Source organism: Dermacentor variabilis, chromosome 1 (genome assembly GCF_050947875.1).
Source record: "Dermacentor variabilis isolate Ectoservices chromosome 1, ASM5094787v1, whole genome shotgun sequence".
NCBI classification, from domain to species: Eukaryota; Metazoa; Arthropoda; class Arachnida; order Ixodida; family Ixodidae; genus Dermacentor; species Dermacentor variabilis.
In genome coordinates this window covers 19,833,337-19,849,120 of record NC_134568.1, presented here as the reverse complement: position 1 = coordinate 19,849,120, position 15,784 = coordinate 19,833,337, and the positions used below count along the sequence as shown (strand labels likewise).

Here is a 15,784-nt window from a genome sequence, read left to right as displayed (position 1 = left end):
TGGGTAAAGAGTCGCACTGTCAAAAAACCGACCTATTGTTTTTCCCTTCGAACACTATCGGCTTCCGTCCGTGGTATGAGATAGAGCGTAATAATCTTCTATAATATGAGAGTAATATTCTTGGTCCTCCTCGACTTCCTCAAGGCCGCGAAGTTCTTGCGTGCATTTAAAACGGCGATTCAGAAAGAAAAAGCACCGCGTACGGAAGCACTGCAGTAGGCTTCCCGTACCACTAAATGCTCTTCATTTCGCGCCATCTATTGCAATGGAGTATTCATTTCATATGAATTGCCCTTCCACTGCTGCGAATGAACACCTGTACAGTACTTTCATGCCATACAGGTGTCACTTACAATGCAAGCACTAGTTTCCTATTTCTAGGGCCCAGCACCTGTATCGATTATGGAAGGCCCAGCACAAGTCGCGCTGGCATGGAGCAAGCAACAGTCATTGTAGAAGACGGTGCCAGGTAAGCCCGCAGTTAGAAAAGTTTCATTGCACGCATTGTGAACATTGGTTTCGGCTACAATTTTTATTGTACCACTGTTAATCACCTCAAATCTTACTCTTCATGTGAATATTTGTTTCGTGTTTCAGATTTCCTGAGACTACCAGTGTTGGCCAATGGAACACGCAGTACCACACGGTAGATGGCACATCCAGCGTCTCCGGTAGGTACGGGAAAGTTTTCAGCCGTTAGTGTACCACGTCTCGCCTTCAAAGTGATTGAGGAATGTAACGTTTGCTATCGAGCGCTACGCATTTAAACAGAATGAATGAATGAATGAATGAATGAATGAATGAATGAATTCTGGGGTTTTATCTGTCAAAACCATGATTTAATTATGATGCACGCCGTAGTGGGGACGTGCCCTCAGTGTTAAACAGCATAAAAAAAATTTAATTCTGGGGTTTTACATGCCAAAACCACTTTCTGATTATGAGGCACGCCGTAGTGGAGGACTCCGGAAATTTCGACCGCCTGGGGTTCTTTAACGTGCACCTAAATCTAAGTACACGGGTGTCTTCGCATTTCGCCCCCATCGAAATGCGGCCGCCGTGGCCGGGATTCGATCGCGCGACCTCGTGCTCAGCAGCCGAAAACCATAGCCACTGAGAAACCACGGCGGGTGTTAAACAGCATAGTCGCTGGCTCAGGTGTGGTTGAGAAAATGTCGTTCGTGTACCTTTTAGCTTGTTGCTCCCGGTAAGTCATTTTATTGCTAAGAATTCATTGCCTCATTCGATAGTCGGTGGGAACATAAGGATGGAGTGCAAGCTCCACCCGCAAGACCCAAGCTTGTCCGCCTTTAACGTGTGAAAGCCAAGACTGCTGGAATCCGTTCGCACCTTACTGAACTTGCTGCGCTAATGAAAATGTAAAGGTAATCGAATAAAATGAGCTCGCTATTTGAAGTTAAAGTATTACCTTTGCCAGACATCTAATATGACAATCGCTGATTAAATTTCCCAAGACGTTCAGGTTTCAACATACCACCTATGGCACAGACACTTATGTACGGTGAAAATAGCTACTTTAAATGCGCAACGGTGATTGAAGTCACTGAAGTCAGCGAACCAAATTGGATGGCACATTCATGAAACTTGTGTTTGAGCTTGAGTGCGCACATATAACCGTTTACGCTTGGTTTGTTGCCGGCTCTAAGCACTTTGCGTTAGATAGGTAAGTGGGTAGGCAGGCAGCAAATGTACGTTCTTATCTATAGAGTTGTTTAAATGAAATGAAGATGATTGTGTCCACGATGACAAAACCGCAACAGTGGTGTCGGGTACAGCAGCCCGGTACTGTAGCCATTATACCACAATCACACAAAACAGCGAATGATCTTCCTAAAAGTTCCCGCATTCAGTGAGGAAATACTTGAGAATGAGCGTCCAATACCAGTGACTCACTATCATGAACATTTTTAATAGCACCACGCTAGTATGCAGCTATTCATCCCTGAATGCATAATATATTCGCTTGTATCACATGGAGCACCGAAGTGTCATGCCGAGTAGATTATCACAAGAATATTTCATTATCAAAGCACGACAAGAAGCGAGGAAACAAACATCAGGTATTTCAATACCAAACAAGCGCCGATTTAGGCAGAAATGACCCAGGTATAAAACATTGAACAACTCGCAAAACACATGTTTGTCTTCGTCGTCCAAACTATGCTGCGTTTTCAGGATTTTGCTGCTTAAGCTATAAGGATCACTTGAGAGCCCAGCAGAGCTGTCGGTGTTTATTCTTGATTCCTGCGCGTTCATATCCCGGAACGCTCCGGCCTCGTGACTTGTCGCACAGCGGGGACTTGGCACCTCTGATTTCAGGGCATACAGACAATAGTGAAGGCGGAAGCACCGCTTTCAGACTGTTGGTCTACAGCCGCAGCAGCAGCGGGGATGACGCAGTGGCCAGCACAATACGCGCGGGCATGGAGGAAGCATCAGGCGTATTGGGAAACGAAGCTCGGTGAGCCAAGCTTTTGCATGAAGTCCTTTCGATAGAGCAACTCCCTTAGACGACAGCGAATTTTTTCTATGGCTTAGTTATGCTTGCACTCACGAACTTTTGAGACGGATGGAAGTTCTGGTACTCGAATTCCAAATATCAGCTGCTGTTCACACAATATGGCGCTGGCGTAAACAGGAAGCTTTAGCCCAGTATCTACTATCTAGGTACATGGGAAAGGAGAAATCAGTTTCCTCGACAACGCACTGCACCAGTGTTGGAGAAATATGCGGCATTTAAAAAAATGCGCTATTAGTGTACTAGGAGTAATTGCGTTTATGACTCGTGCCACATAGTTAAGTAAAAAGTGAGAAAATCAAGCATCAGAATTGCACCTTTTCAACTCGGCACCAAATAACAAAGGTAAAGTGTACTAATATGTGTGTAAGACGGCACCCTAAATTATACTATTTCATTGGTAGATACTTTCGAAATCCTTGGTCACGTAGGAACAGTCTCAAGTAAACTGCAAAAGTTTGTCAAAGTTGCCCACTGAGCATTCACCAATAGATGCACCTAATAGGACTTAGGTAGGTATATTTTTCTGCAAGTTAAATTTGTACATTTTATGATTCTGTTCTTTTGAAACTTAGCTATTTGAGAATTTTTCCATGGAATAAAACATAAATCAAAATTATGACTGATACAGTTGTCGACATTTAAATATTTCAATCAAATGAAATTATTTTATTGCAATCTCCACGGCATACAATAAAAAATTCTACTCTTAGACCTACACGGGTTTTCTGAAAACAGAACTTCCGCGGTTGTGGCCTGCTAATCACTTGTCCTAACATTTATTTATTTATTTAGCTAGCTGTAAGTTGTTTATTACATAATCTGGTCTCCATACTGCCCAATCTGGCATGGTTAAAAACGACGTGCATGCGCAAAACGACGACCACGCACTGAGGTTGCATGACTCGTGTTAACAACGGTAACAAGAATAGATATAGGTAAGTAAATTTTCATATAGAGCTTAGTGTAGATATTTAAAAAGAGCAACAGACAAGAGAGAAGACACACTAGGCGCAGGCATAGGCCGTTTTTCTTTTTCTCCCCTAAATTGTACAAAAAATGTACCAACAACGCCTTGACTCAACGCTTGAAGACATAATTACCTCACCGAGAAAAATGTTAGTCGACCATGGACAGAAGTAAGAGAGAAATACAGGTCATTTGTTTTACATCAACGTTGATTGCAATGAACGGTGTAATGCATATTTGCACAACGGGATAAGGAAGCAAAAAAAAGCTCCGTGGCTTCGCCTGGAACCATGTAATGTTCGAATGCGAGTAGGATGTTACTTAACTTGATACAAAGACTGCAGAAATATTTGAACCCGGAAATTTGAGCTATGACGTATGATATTCGACGGGGAGTCAATCCACCTATTCTTGTCAGGAATTACCCCAATAGTGCGCCTTTGCGGAACGACAGAACAAAGATGACAAGAACAAAAAAATGAAAGAACGAAATAAAGAGAGAATTGCAGAAAGAACGCAATAACATTAAGGTGTTGCGTAAGGTTCAAGCATGTGTGGTTGAAGAGGTCGGCCTACTGCACCATTTTACTTCTCACGGCGGCTCGTTATGTCAAGCAAGAAGGCTGATCGCTCCGATCCCATACCTTAATGCACTACCACGGGTGCAGCAAGCTTTCGCCTTCACATGGTAGAGAAGTGTATCATTCTGCAGTACTTTATTTACTCTTCTTTAAAAAAAGGCGTCCTCAAAATGCGGGCGCGTTTTAGCTGATGCAAAACAGTCATTTTCCATGCCTAATGCCTCACTTCCAGGGGCACATTTCAGGAGTTATCCCTGAATGCTCCTTTTGAGCGTGCTGAAGACGAACGCGTATTTTGAACGTCTAGACCAGCCTAGTTTCTTGCCAGGCATTTCCGCTCACCTGCACTTGTTTTATGTAGGTTATGCATGATGCATTATTAAAGCATGGTTTTATATTGCTTGCTACTCGACCGAAGATGGTTCTCATCTTGAAGCTTAGCAACACCAACAATCAAAAGCACCAGTGTTCGATTTCTGCCAGTCTATAGACCTAAATGAGGCTAATATTAAATGCAGCAAGTTAACACTTAGGTTCAGCAAGTCGCTTTAACATTAATGCGCGAATTATTTTGTCAACCTGCATCTTGGCTAAGTTTTTTTTTTCCTCCCGTAAGTAGAAACGGCCATTTTGAGCTCCTTTGCCCGTCTAGAAGCAGGAATGCTACTGGAATCGGAGGAAGAGAACGGCAAGAGTTGGGCGGTGTCTGTCGCAATGTTTCCAGTGAACAGGATGCCTTACACGGGTGTCGCAACGAACACACAGGCGACAAAGCCCACATTTGTAAATCACGCGATCAATCATCTGTGCATCCGTGGAAGTTTGTAGAACGCAGCCGCAACCGTACTGCTGAAAACCACAAATGCGAAAGCTGCGGTAAACTGTTCCACCGGGCTCATCATCTAGTTCGACATTACCGCACGCACACAGACAAGAGAACGTACAAATGCGAAATATGTGATAAAATGTTCCGGCGCTCTGGTAACCTAGATGTCCATAAGCGCCTCCATGCAGGCGACAGACCCTACAAATGCGAAATATGCGATAAATCATTCTCGCACTTGCCGAGTCTTCGTAGACGCCAGCTCATTCACTCGGACGAGAGACCCCATGTCTATCATATATGTACTACAGCATTCAAAATAAAAGCAAGTCTCAAGCGTCATCTCAACTTGAATTGTAGATACGGAGCTTTCGTTTGTGATATATGTAATCTATTCTTTCTGGACAACTTATTTCTCAGTCGTCACCGCCAAAGCATGCACGGGGATAAAACATCGTATGAGTGTACGCATTGTGGATTTCATTTCGCAGAGAAAGAAACCCTTGATGAGCACCTGTGTCAGGGTTATAAGTGATACTTATGTGGAAATTCCTTTGGAGACGGAGTTCAACTGATCACACACCTCGCTACGCATATGGCTCAGCAGCCGTAATATTCCGACTGGTACGCAAGTTAGGTCAATCGCCCGCGGCTTTCGCATAATAACGCGAGACTGAGACCATGCAGAGAAACAACGCTGACGTTCCTTCACAGGCGTAAGCAGCTAACTAAACACACTATGTGCAGAGACCGGCTTCTTTTGACATTTGAAACGGCTGAGTAAAATGCTGCTTTTTATAAATTACGAGACAAGACGTCGTCACCGGAATTTTATCGTTCTTCAACGTCGAAGTACACAGCAGGTCCTGGTCAGCGCTCACTGTTTGAAAAACTGTGTTGTTCGCTAGCGTAGCCTAAGGAATCTCATTTCAAGACAAAGCTTGATGGGCCACGAGTGCGTTTTTTGTGTGACTAGAAGCTTTAAATGTGCGCACATGATTTTTGACATCTCGTTTAGATAGAGAAGTGCTTTGTGGAACTGTTATTTACAGTGTGCTAGAAAACTACTTTTAATTAACCATCGTATTCGTGTTTCTGTTGTTTGAATAGAAGAAAACACCTATCATTAGGAACTATTGAAAAAGTAGGGCTGTTTTTTTTGTCAACTGAAAAGCAATCTCTTCCATTATTTCAGGTTCTTCAGCTATGTTGCCTTCGACGGAGAATACTTATAGTGGCTTTTACGAAATTATACAGCCGCAGTGTATGCATAGGAACATTTATTTCCTGTAAACTTTTTTCAATGCATTGAATATTTTGGTTCTCTTTTGCTCTTGTATGCTTACCGAAGTATTTGTTCACTACCATAAATTAAGCTGATGACAGTAGTGAGACTTTTTAAAATTCAGATGGTTTGGAGCTACCCTATATATGCTCTCCATGAACAAAATCTGTAGTTATTGTTTTATTTTGGTAGAACCTCTGTCAGTCTTAAGCCGCAGTTTTTATTCACTCGGAAGTCGCATGTTTTGACTCAGCCTCCTGTCCATTTAAAGCTGTAATATCTTAGTCTAATGTGACAAACGCCTCCGCGTGAGCAATGACATGTCAAGTAAGATGCAGTTCTTTGCATATTGATACGCGTACTTGTACATCTCTTTACTATGAACCCGTTTCAACCGCTAACAAATCTTAAGTTACTGCTAAGTGCATGACGGGCCTTCAGGTATCGGAACATTCTCGAACTTTCTCGTCGATTATTTTTGATGATCTTTTGTAATGAAATTGTCATGTAATTCTAATGAAATTGTGTAATGAAAATGGCCCAAATAGAGATGTTTATTCCTAAAGGCGTGCGAGCACCAGCGATGATTATGCAATTTTCGACGAATCACGTGGGAATAGCCGACGCTGATTAGGGACAAACCACGTTTTCGATGGTCGGCCCATGTGCCCGGCACCAGCCTTCTGCCCGAGAATAACGTGTTTTGTTAGTTCCGTTACGCCAAATAAAAAGTATTTCGCGACTCCAAGTTCTTGCTACTGTGTTGATCGCCGTTACGACAACGTGATATATCATAGAGGTGCTTCGTTATAACCGTATACACCCTGCAAGCCGTGAATACACCCTGCAAGCTCAATTCACACCACCAACCACAAATTTACCCCCCCCCCCCCACTGGTACCCTATAGACGCAACACTAATTTCAAGGACATTCATCTATATGCCAAAATAAGGACGAGGACGAAGACAACGTCCGGTGCCTGTGGCCGCCCTAGGTGCCCCACATGGAAACATATTCCCTAATACTACAGCATCTAATTACTCACACAAGGTAGCTTCGAGTTTCCCCTGCGCTTCAAGCAACGTAGTCTACTGTCTAGAATGTGCCAATTGTGACATACAATACATGAGACTGGAATGTGAGACTGCACAAACAATTCATACAGGACTCCACGGCCATCACACAGATACAAAACAAAATTTATATGAAGCAGTAACCAACCACTTGAACGAACATGGCCGTACATTCAATGAACCCAAAACCTATATATTACAAACTAATTTCCGTTCAACTTCCCATAGTAAATATGCCGAATCATCCCTCACACTAGTTTAAATGTCTACTCTGGACAGGAATAAATTCGGCACATCGCAGCTTAGAATCGCCAAAAGCTGTAGCTTACACCAGAAATTCTTACATCATGAAATGTATAAAACTCGCCTTGTCACAATCTAACCTCCATTATTAACGTCATCTAATTGTCCACTTCCATTTCTTCCTTGCTTCTCCCATACCAATCGATTTCATATTCTATTCAGCCCGAATTCGCATATACCAACCATTCGAGCTCTTCTCCCATGTACACCTGCCGCCTCCCGATTTCTCTGCGGTGACTCTTCAATTTGTTCCTCGGTTCTTATTTCTTTTTTTTTTCAGTTTCGCTCTTTCTTTTCTTGTTTCCTTGTTCAAAATTTCTATAGACTTGCTGACACATTCCAAAGTTCCAGACACCAGAATGCCTTTTTCGATGCGTCGACCACACAGGGTCGTGCAATTTATGTATAGCGCCATGACAACGCCTACACCGAAGTAGTGAAGCTAACGTCCTATGAATAACCTACCTTCCAAATGCCACATCCGTTGCCGCCAGAATCTGTGTCGCCATCTTAACACCTTCAACATTACCCAACGCACTGCTGCGATATCGTGACAGATCGTATCTGCAGTGTGCTTCCTTACGCAACAAAAACAGACATGATTGCCGCCATGCAATAATGAATAAATGAAAAGCCTTATTTAGTGAGCTTTTCAGCTCATGCGCCCGGTGGAAGTAACTAAGGACTGTCTGAGCCATAAGTGTGTTCAAATCGCGTGTTGATGCTCACTATGCTGTATTTCTAATGCAGCATCGGGAAGCTGCTAACAAGAAAAATGGCACACCACAGCCAGCACGATATACACGAATAGCTTCAAACGACCAACGTCTCAACTTCCCTCGATTTGTTCTCAGAATGAATTCTCGTTAAATGTGGTGGCAATGCTTTTATACCGCCACCATTCTCATTATGCAATAAATGCGCGAGTAAATCACGCCTCTCCGACTTTTGATTCAAACGACGGCGAGAAAAGTGGCCTTGAATGCGCACATGGCGAGAGCACCAAGGTTTATGTAAATGGGTTAGCGAAGATTCTATAGAAGCCCCCATGTCAAGAAAATGGCGGCTCGTTGCAACCGTCACCATCTACGTATCGGGGGGGAGGGGGGGACATCTAACAGCAAGCAAAACATGAAAAGTAAAAAGTGACGTGACAATCGAAAATGGCAGTGACGTCAATATGTGATGCTCCTTGGAGCGAATATTTTCATTCCTTTAGCGTCTGCTATTTCGACCACTACGCCAGCAGTTATCTTGCTTATGAGGCTGAGGCGAGCTTCGAATTCGCCTCAGCTGAAGCGCCAGGGTATCATTTAACTATGGGAGTGCGTATGTCTTAATGTGAACATAATTATGCTTTTGTTGGCGGCAGCTGCTCCAGTCGGTTCCTTAGGAATGTGAGCAAATAGGAAAGAAAGAAATGGCAGTGTCATAGAGGTTTCAAAAGCAACTCCACTTTTATTCGTCTAGAATAATGCAACCAATATAATTGACCAGACAAAACATATTTCAATTAGTGAAAAGTGCTATGGCCAGCACACAGTCGTAATGTATAGCAACGTATGCGAAATATTTTCAAAGAATTATTGGCTATTCCATGCGACACCATTCATATTCATATCCAACAGTTATCAGACAAAACATTGTTTAGAAGACATTCCACCTACTAATTTTTCTGCGCGTCGGACACCCTGTGCCTGTGTTATGGAGAGTGAACGAACATAACGCGAAGCTTGTTCGCGGAGCGTTCCCCATTTATCGTCACGACGAGTGACAGCGCATCTCATGCCGCAGCGGAACTGTCAAGATAACATAAAGCCTCCACTCACACCTTTCGCCAATTAATGCCGTACGTTAGGTCAAGCAAAATTTAAAGTGAAGCGCACGGCACACTTTTAACACACACGCAAGCAAATATAAGAAAAACTTGAACGAAACCGTCGCGTTCAAATGAGCAACGCCATTCAGAATGACGTAATAGCTGCTTTGCGCAGTCATGCCAAATATTGCGCCAGAATCATGGGTTGATAGGTGTCGCCAACAAAGAATCAATAAATTGTGAAATACAAAGAAATTACCAGTTGTGGCTTTAGTACAGCAAAAATATTTGAAATGGAATATTTACTCGTATGACAGTACTGTGATTAAAAAATTTTGAACTTTTTTCACATCAGTTTCCTAGTTGAAGTTTATGTCCCCACCCCCTCACCTTCGCAGTTCAATCGTGCACCATTAACTGATATCTCTGGCGATAGGTTTTGGCACGCTTTTCGCTTCAAGCTTCGCGACCTATTCAGATGGATATTGGGAGCTCAGCGAAAACTGGCTCGACTGCTGACTCGGATTGTGTCTGCTTCCGGCTCCTTCATCATGTGGCATCGTATTCGCAACGTGATAAAGCACTCACGCTTGGTACGCTGTGTCACATATTTGAATAAACGTTGCGCGACACAAATCTACGAGCTTTGGAGTACGCAGCAACGTATCTTATATAACGACTGCGGTGATAGTCGCGGTGAGAATGAGACGCAATTTACGAACGTGGTGGCATCACCGGCCGGGACACAAGGCTCTCTCCACTGTGCGATGCCCGACTTAGCTACGGCTATGCGCGACGGATGAGCGTTCGTCACCGAAGAAGCGCGGGAACTCCGAAGCAATTACAGTCCCTTATTGCTATGGGGCGGCGACGGCACGACTGGAATTTGGGGATAGCAGAACAAAGGAAGCGTCCCTCGTCGGACCATAAGAACTATTTGCTTCATTTTAACAGCGCCACAGAGTCAACAGAATGGTCGCATCTGACAATCGTACGCTTGTTAGGGCTAATTTAAGTGTTATACCTCCTACATTTTCAAGAGTCCTTAAACAAGCAACAGTTTCTGCCCTGCAAGCTCGGCGCTTCACGTTGACAAGAGCATCAAAAAGAAGTAATGATATCGTCACATAAACGCTGTTTCTTTTTTTGGAACTGAGGGTTAGTTCGTTTACATGATTTGGCGGAAAGATAGCAAGGGTAATCGGTGTGACTCTGTTAGCATGCAAAAATTTGCACTATAGCGTCAAGGTAGCGGCGCACTCTATCGTCTCGTTATTACAACGTTTGCAATCTCATTTTATTCTGTATCCCGAAGTGCCGAAAGCGTTATTTGCTCGCGTTCGTTATGGGCTCTCAGTGCGCATGCGCGGTGATTCAACGTCGCGCAGTGGCGAATACATACCAGGCCGTTAAATCACCGAAACCCAAGGCATGGCTGAAGCAAGGAGAATTGAATACACGCCTCTTGCGTTCCGCTTCACAGACGAAGTAACCCCGAGGGCAAGCCGTGACGATGCCCAGGGCGTTTCATCTACTCTGGGCACCCACACAACGTGAGATTTACCGCTTGTAAAATTTTCATTGAATACTGTTGCCCGCACACACGGCCCAGAAGGAAGGACATACCAGCTATGCATTGTTTCCACCTGAAACGGGTCTTTGTTGACAGCCAACTTGAGCTTTTAGATAGGCAACTTTCTTAGATATAGACACGTCGATGTATGGGCGGTGCGAAAGTAGTGTCAAAGTTGAGCGCAAATTCAGCTGTTTAGCTGTCAAGATAAGTCTTGTCACAACGGGAAGCGAATGTATTTAACGAAGAATTTTTTTTCTTTTATATATGATTACTGCACTGCACACACTCAACTGGGTGCTAGTACTCGCTGTCCCGTGTACAATCCCGGATATGACCGTCGTATTTCGATGAGAGCGCACTGTAAAAAGGCTCGTGTTTACAAGCTTTTAGTTGATCGTTAAAGAAGCCACGGTGGTGAAAATTTATGCGCAGGCCCCCTAGTGCGGCATGAGTTATGTCAGGTCATGAGTCTTGCACGAAAGAACGCTTTCGAATTTATTAGCTGTAAGCGCACTGTACACTTGTTTTGCCGAACCAGTAAGCCTTTTCAAGACGACACGACAGAGTGCACAAGAACACTGTAATTTGCCACGTAAAGAAAGTGTTACTAAGTAGGTTATTCCCGAAAAAGACTCTTTAGAAATCTTTAGAAAACTTAAGCCCGTTGGTAGAAAAACCACAAGTTGGTTTAAAACGATTGCTTGTGCGTTTGCCTGGGTTGCCTAACGGTGAGCAATGCGTATTGAAGAGAAAAGTTACAGTTGCGCAAGCAGCGCTTTTGCCGCTTGGAGTAGTTTGGCCGGTGAAACCACTTCTGGTTTTGTTTTTTAAGCGTGCTTTTACCAATGAAATTTAGATTACAGGATTATAAATTCTTTTTAAACGACCAAACTTGGGGGACTGTATAGAGCATTGATAATGAAGGGGAAAGTCGTGGTATACTGCGCTACCCTTTACCATTTGGGAACAATTGTAGTAGCACGTCGCGTTTTAGCTACGCTCTTGGTCAGCATTGCATCTGTCATCGGAAATTTTTCCTGCTCTTCTCACAATAAACATGATCCTTCAAGAAATTCTCGGACAGCCATCTGCGAGCAGCATAGTAGCAGGAAACTGAGCATCGCTTGTTGAGAAATATTTATGAACTCCATGCTCGTTGATCCTCAATTCATTCGAATTCCTCATTTAGTTCTGAATTGTTCAAATTAATACTGGGCTACAAGACAAAGATCTGTTTCTTTATATAGGGCAAGTCATTTAAGTCCACAATTGCAAATATACAAAATATCATATATTCATCATAGCTCCGGCATCCACGAGTGTAGAATGTATTTAGCGTGAACACGCTACAATCACCGCGGCGATGCCAAATCACCAGAGGAAGGTACAAACAGAAATATTTCTAATGTAACTGCTGGTTTGCATGATATTTGGAGAAACCATCCACACACTCTGATTTTTATGTTTCAACCTGTTTTATTATTGCATAAAAAATGTTCCGTAGAGCAAAATATCTTATTCCAAAGTTGTTGTTCGGATTATGTTACTGTGGCAAGTGGAGCAAGCATTTTGTATAGCAAACTACATATGGAGACATCATACCCGTTGTAAGCACTCTTACAGTTAACCTGAGAGTGTTCGTGCAAGTCAGGGTAGGTGCCGTTTGGACTAGGGTGGATTATTACCTTTCACCAGATATTGCCCCGCGTTTCGTTCGTGCTATGCCAGTCAGCGCAATGTGCCTTTAGTGAGAATGAAACATTGCAATTAGCGTGTTTAAAAACAGTAGAGCAGCCTCCAGTTCTTCCATTTAGAAAGGTTCGTCCGTTGCTGAAACTTGCATGAAGGGAACGTCGTACAATTAAATTTCCTTTCGTAGCACTCTGTCACCTGCCATTACCTCACAAAAATCTTCTCCAACATTCACTTCTCGTCAGCTTTCAAGGGTTTGCGTTGCGGAGGAGAAGCGCGAATGCCATATAGAGCTCGCCATACGTGAGACTGTGCTTTGCGGAGGTCCAACTAGCTACAGAATTATTGCGGTTGTACGTTGTCTAGGTTGTACATGTGACAATGTATTTTCTTCTGCGTGATAGATGATGGAATAGCTGGTTGGGAGATGGGATAATAGTGTAATTGTAGATGATTCGCAACCTAAAAAATTTTTTACCCATGAAATTTGTCTACGTCCCTCCTTCAACAGCAACCAGCTCCTAAGGCATTTATCTCACAAATGCCAAGGACGTCTTCCCATTTCATCGCACAAAGGGAAGCGCAGTGACGGAATTTTCGTTTCTGAAACGCAACGCCTGAAGAAAGTGAAACTTCAGACCGCGTACAGTGAGGTTAACCAGTGCGTAGCTGCGGCCAAAGCAAAAGGTGGATTGTCGCTGCTTTCCTCGGACATCCAATCATTTAGTGCACACTCTACAGACATTCAACACGACACAGTTCTCTACTAAGTAGATCTATTGACTATTTGCGAAACGTGGCTTCATGAACAAGTTACAATCCGACAGTTTCAATATGCAGCATGATATGGTCTATGCAGAACAGACATGATTAAGCCCCCCCCCAACACAAAATGCTACCGAAATTCTGAGAATTATCTTCTAATGCGCAAGCATTTTTAGACATCGAAGAACGATGGGTAGGTAGACACGCATAAGCTACGAAAATCAATTAAACAAAAGCGAACTAAGGTTGCAGCCAAAGAATGGTTACAGGTTACTGGATAATTTTCGGAATTCCCACAGCAGTCTGTTAGTTCCATATTTCATGAAAGTTCGTGCAACTGGCGATGTAGGTGGCAAGGTAGCATGGCATTCTTTTTTTTAGAATATCAGCGCTGCCTGTAGCGAGTGTGAAAGAAATTTTACGACAGTGACGCCATCACTGGAAAGAACTCTAAATGATTCGCAGTGACCGGGACCTGGCATCTGCTCTTCATTCGCAACTTATGGCATGCCTGAACAAACCATCGGTGCATCCACGTGTCAGGCGTGCAGTAGAAGGGATAGGACACCAATCGCAAGCCACGTAGGCTTCGCGGCAACATCAGGCGCGACTTTCGACAAATCAATTTTACAAATCACTTCCCGATACTGGTCATACTGGACCAAATACATCAACTCCACTCAGACTGTACGGTTATGAATCTTTCGCCTCGTCCACATGCGGTGCGAGCACGAAAGTGATCATCTACATCCGCACAAACTTAACATATGTTGCTAACGCGATAAAGCCTCATGACGACAACCAATATGTCTGCCTAAATGTACAAAAGAAGAATATGTCATGTGCACATATTGGAGCCTACATATCCCCAGCGGGTCCCTTTGACGGCGAACGACTTAAGAAAATATTACTAATGAACAATGGCCCCTGGGTTATCACAGGTGACTTCAACACGCATAACCAGCTATGGGGAAGCACTAAAATTGACTCCAAAGGCAAGAGCCTTGCCTTTTTTGCTGCCGACCATGATTTGTGCTGTGTGAATGACGGCAGCCCTACATTTCTGCGAGGCACAACCTATATTAGCTGCTTGGACTTAACTTTCGTGTCACGGCGCTTTGCCTCGAGCGTCCAATGCTTTACGGACATAGAAACACATGGAAGCGACCATATTCCAACATACATAAAGATTAGAGGAGTTGAGCAACGCTCCTCTACTGTCTTGCATTTAAGCAGGATATAGATGACACATGTCGGGAAGCCTTTCACACACTATCGAAAAAGCAATCGCAGAGGCATTGAAAACATCCATCTGCTCGCTTACAAGGTCAGCAAGGCGAACAGACTTAGACATGGAACTGCATAGGCTACGTGCGGCACGCCGACAGGCGGAGAGGAGGTATCGGCGCACGAAGTCCGTCTTGGATCTGAGGGCTTCACGACGCATACAAAAGAAAGTCTAGCGTCGCATGGATAAATTGGAAGATAAGCGATGGAAAACTTTCTGTCAGGCGCTTGATCCCCGAAAATCGCTCTCGCACATATGGAGAACGGTTAGGGGTCTTCGCTCATCTCCGCATCAAAGGATGCGCTTCGCTGCTCTGGCCCTCTACCAACTCCGCTCGGAACTTCAAGTGGCCGAAGAGTTCTGTGCACTGGTTGCTGGGTCCGTGGCCATCATTACTGACGCAGCATTGAATGACATCCCTGAGGCACGTGCACCAGAAATGAACGTGCTATTTTCACTCGAAGAGCTCGATGCTGCGTTGGCAACCTGCAGGCGTTCTTCGTCACCAGGACCTGATGGCATCACGTATGCTGCCCTATGCCACCTTGGACATGACGCACGTGATGAGCTGCTTAACTACTACAATGAGTATTGGCAGAACGACGCTGTTCCTAAACGATGGAAATCGAGCCGCTTGATCAAGCCGCTTCTTGAAGATAACCTTACTGACATCGCTGTTTTTACAGAAACATGGCTAACCCCTGATATCTCATCCGATGAGCTACTGACCAATATGCCATTTTCTGTGCACAGACTTGAAAGGGTCGGACGGAAAGGCGGTGGTGTTCTAGTTCTCGTGAATCCCAAGCTACCTTCCTCTGCACTCGATATTGAATGCCATCACGAAATTCTCTGCGTGAACATATCTCTCCCTGGAAGCACTAACATACTCATCGCTTGCTATCGTGCACCTGACTGTGACATTTCCTTTGTAGAAGAGCTACACACTGTCCTTCTAGGTTTGCACAACCGCTTTCCTAGAGCCAACGTTATTCTCTGAGGGGATTTCAATTGCCCTGTTATAATCTGGGATACTTTATGCGCTATTTCTGGCCAATCCAAAGAATTCC

At 43.9% G+C, this 15,784-nt stretch overlaps 1 protein-coding gene across 1 annotated transcript in view; it reads left to right on the top strand.

Moving 5' to 3' along the window:
* The first annotated feature begins 431 nt into the window (after positions 1 to 431).
* Positions 432 to 15,784, top strand: part of LOC142590171 (uncharacterized) — a 59,585-nt gene continuing 44,232 nt past the window's right edge. Inside the window, exons 1-2 of the mRNA XM_075702464.1 lie at positions 432 to 469; positions 598 to 671. Coding sequence (XP_075558579.1) covers positions 432 to 469; positions 598 to 671 — 112 coding nt within the window. The remainder of the gene's footprint in view (positions 470 to 597; positions 672 to 15,784) is intronic.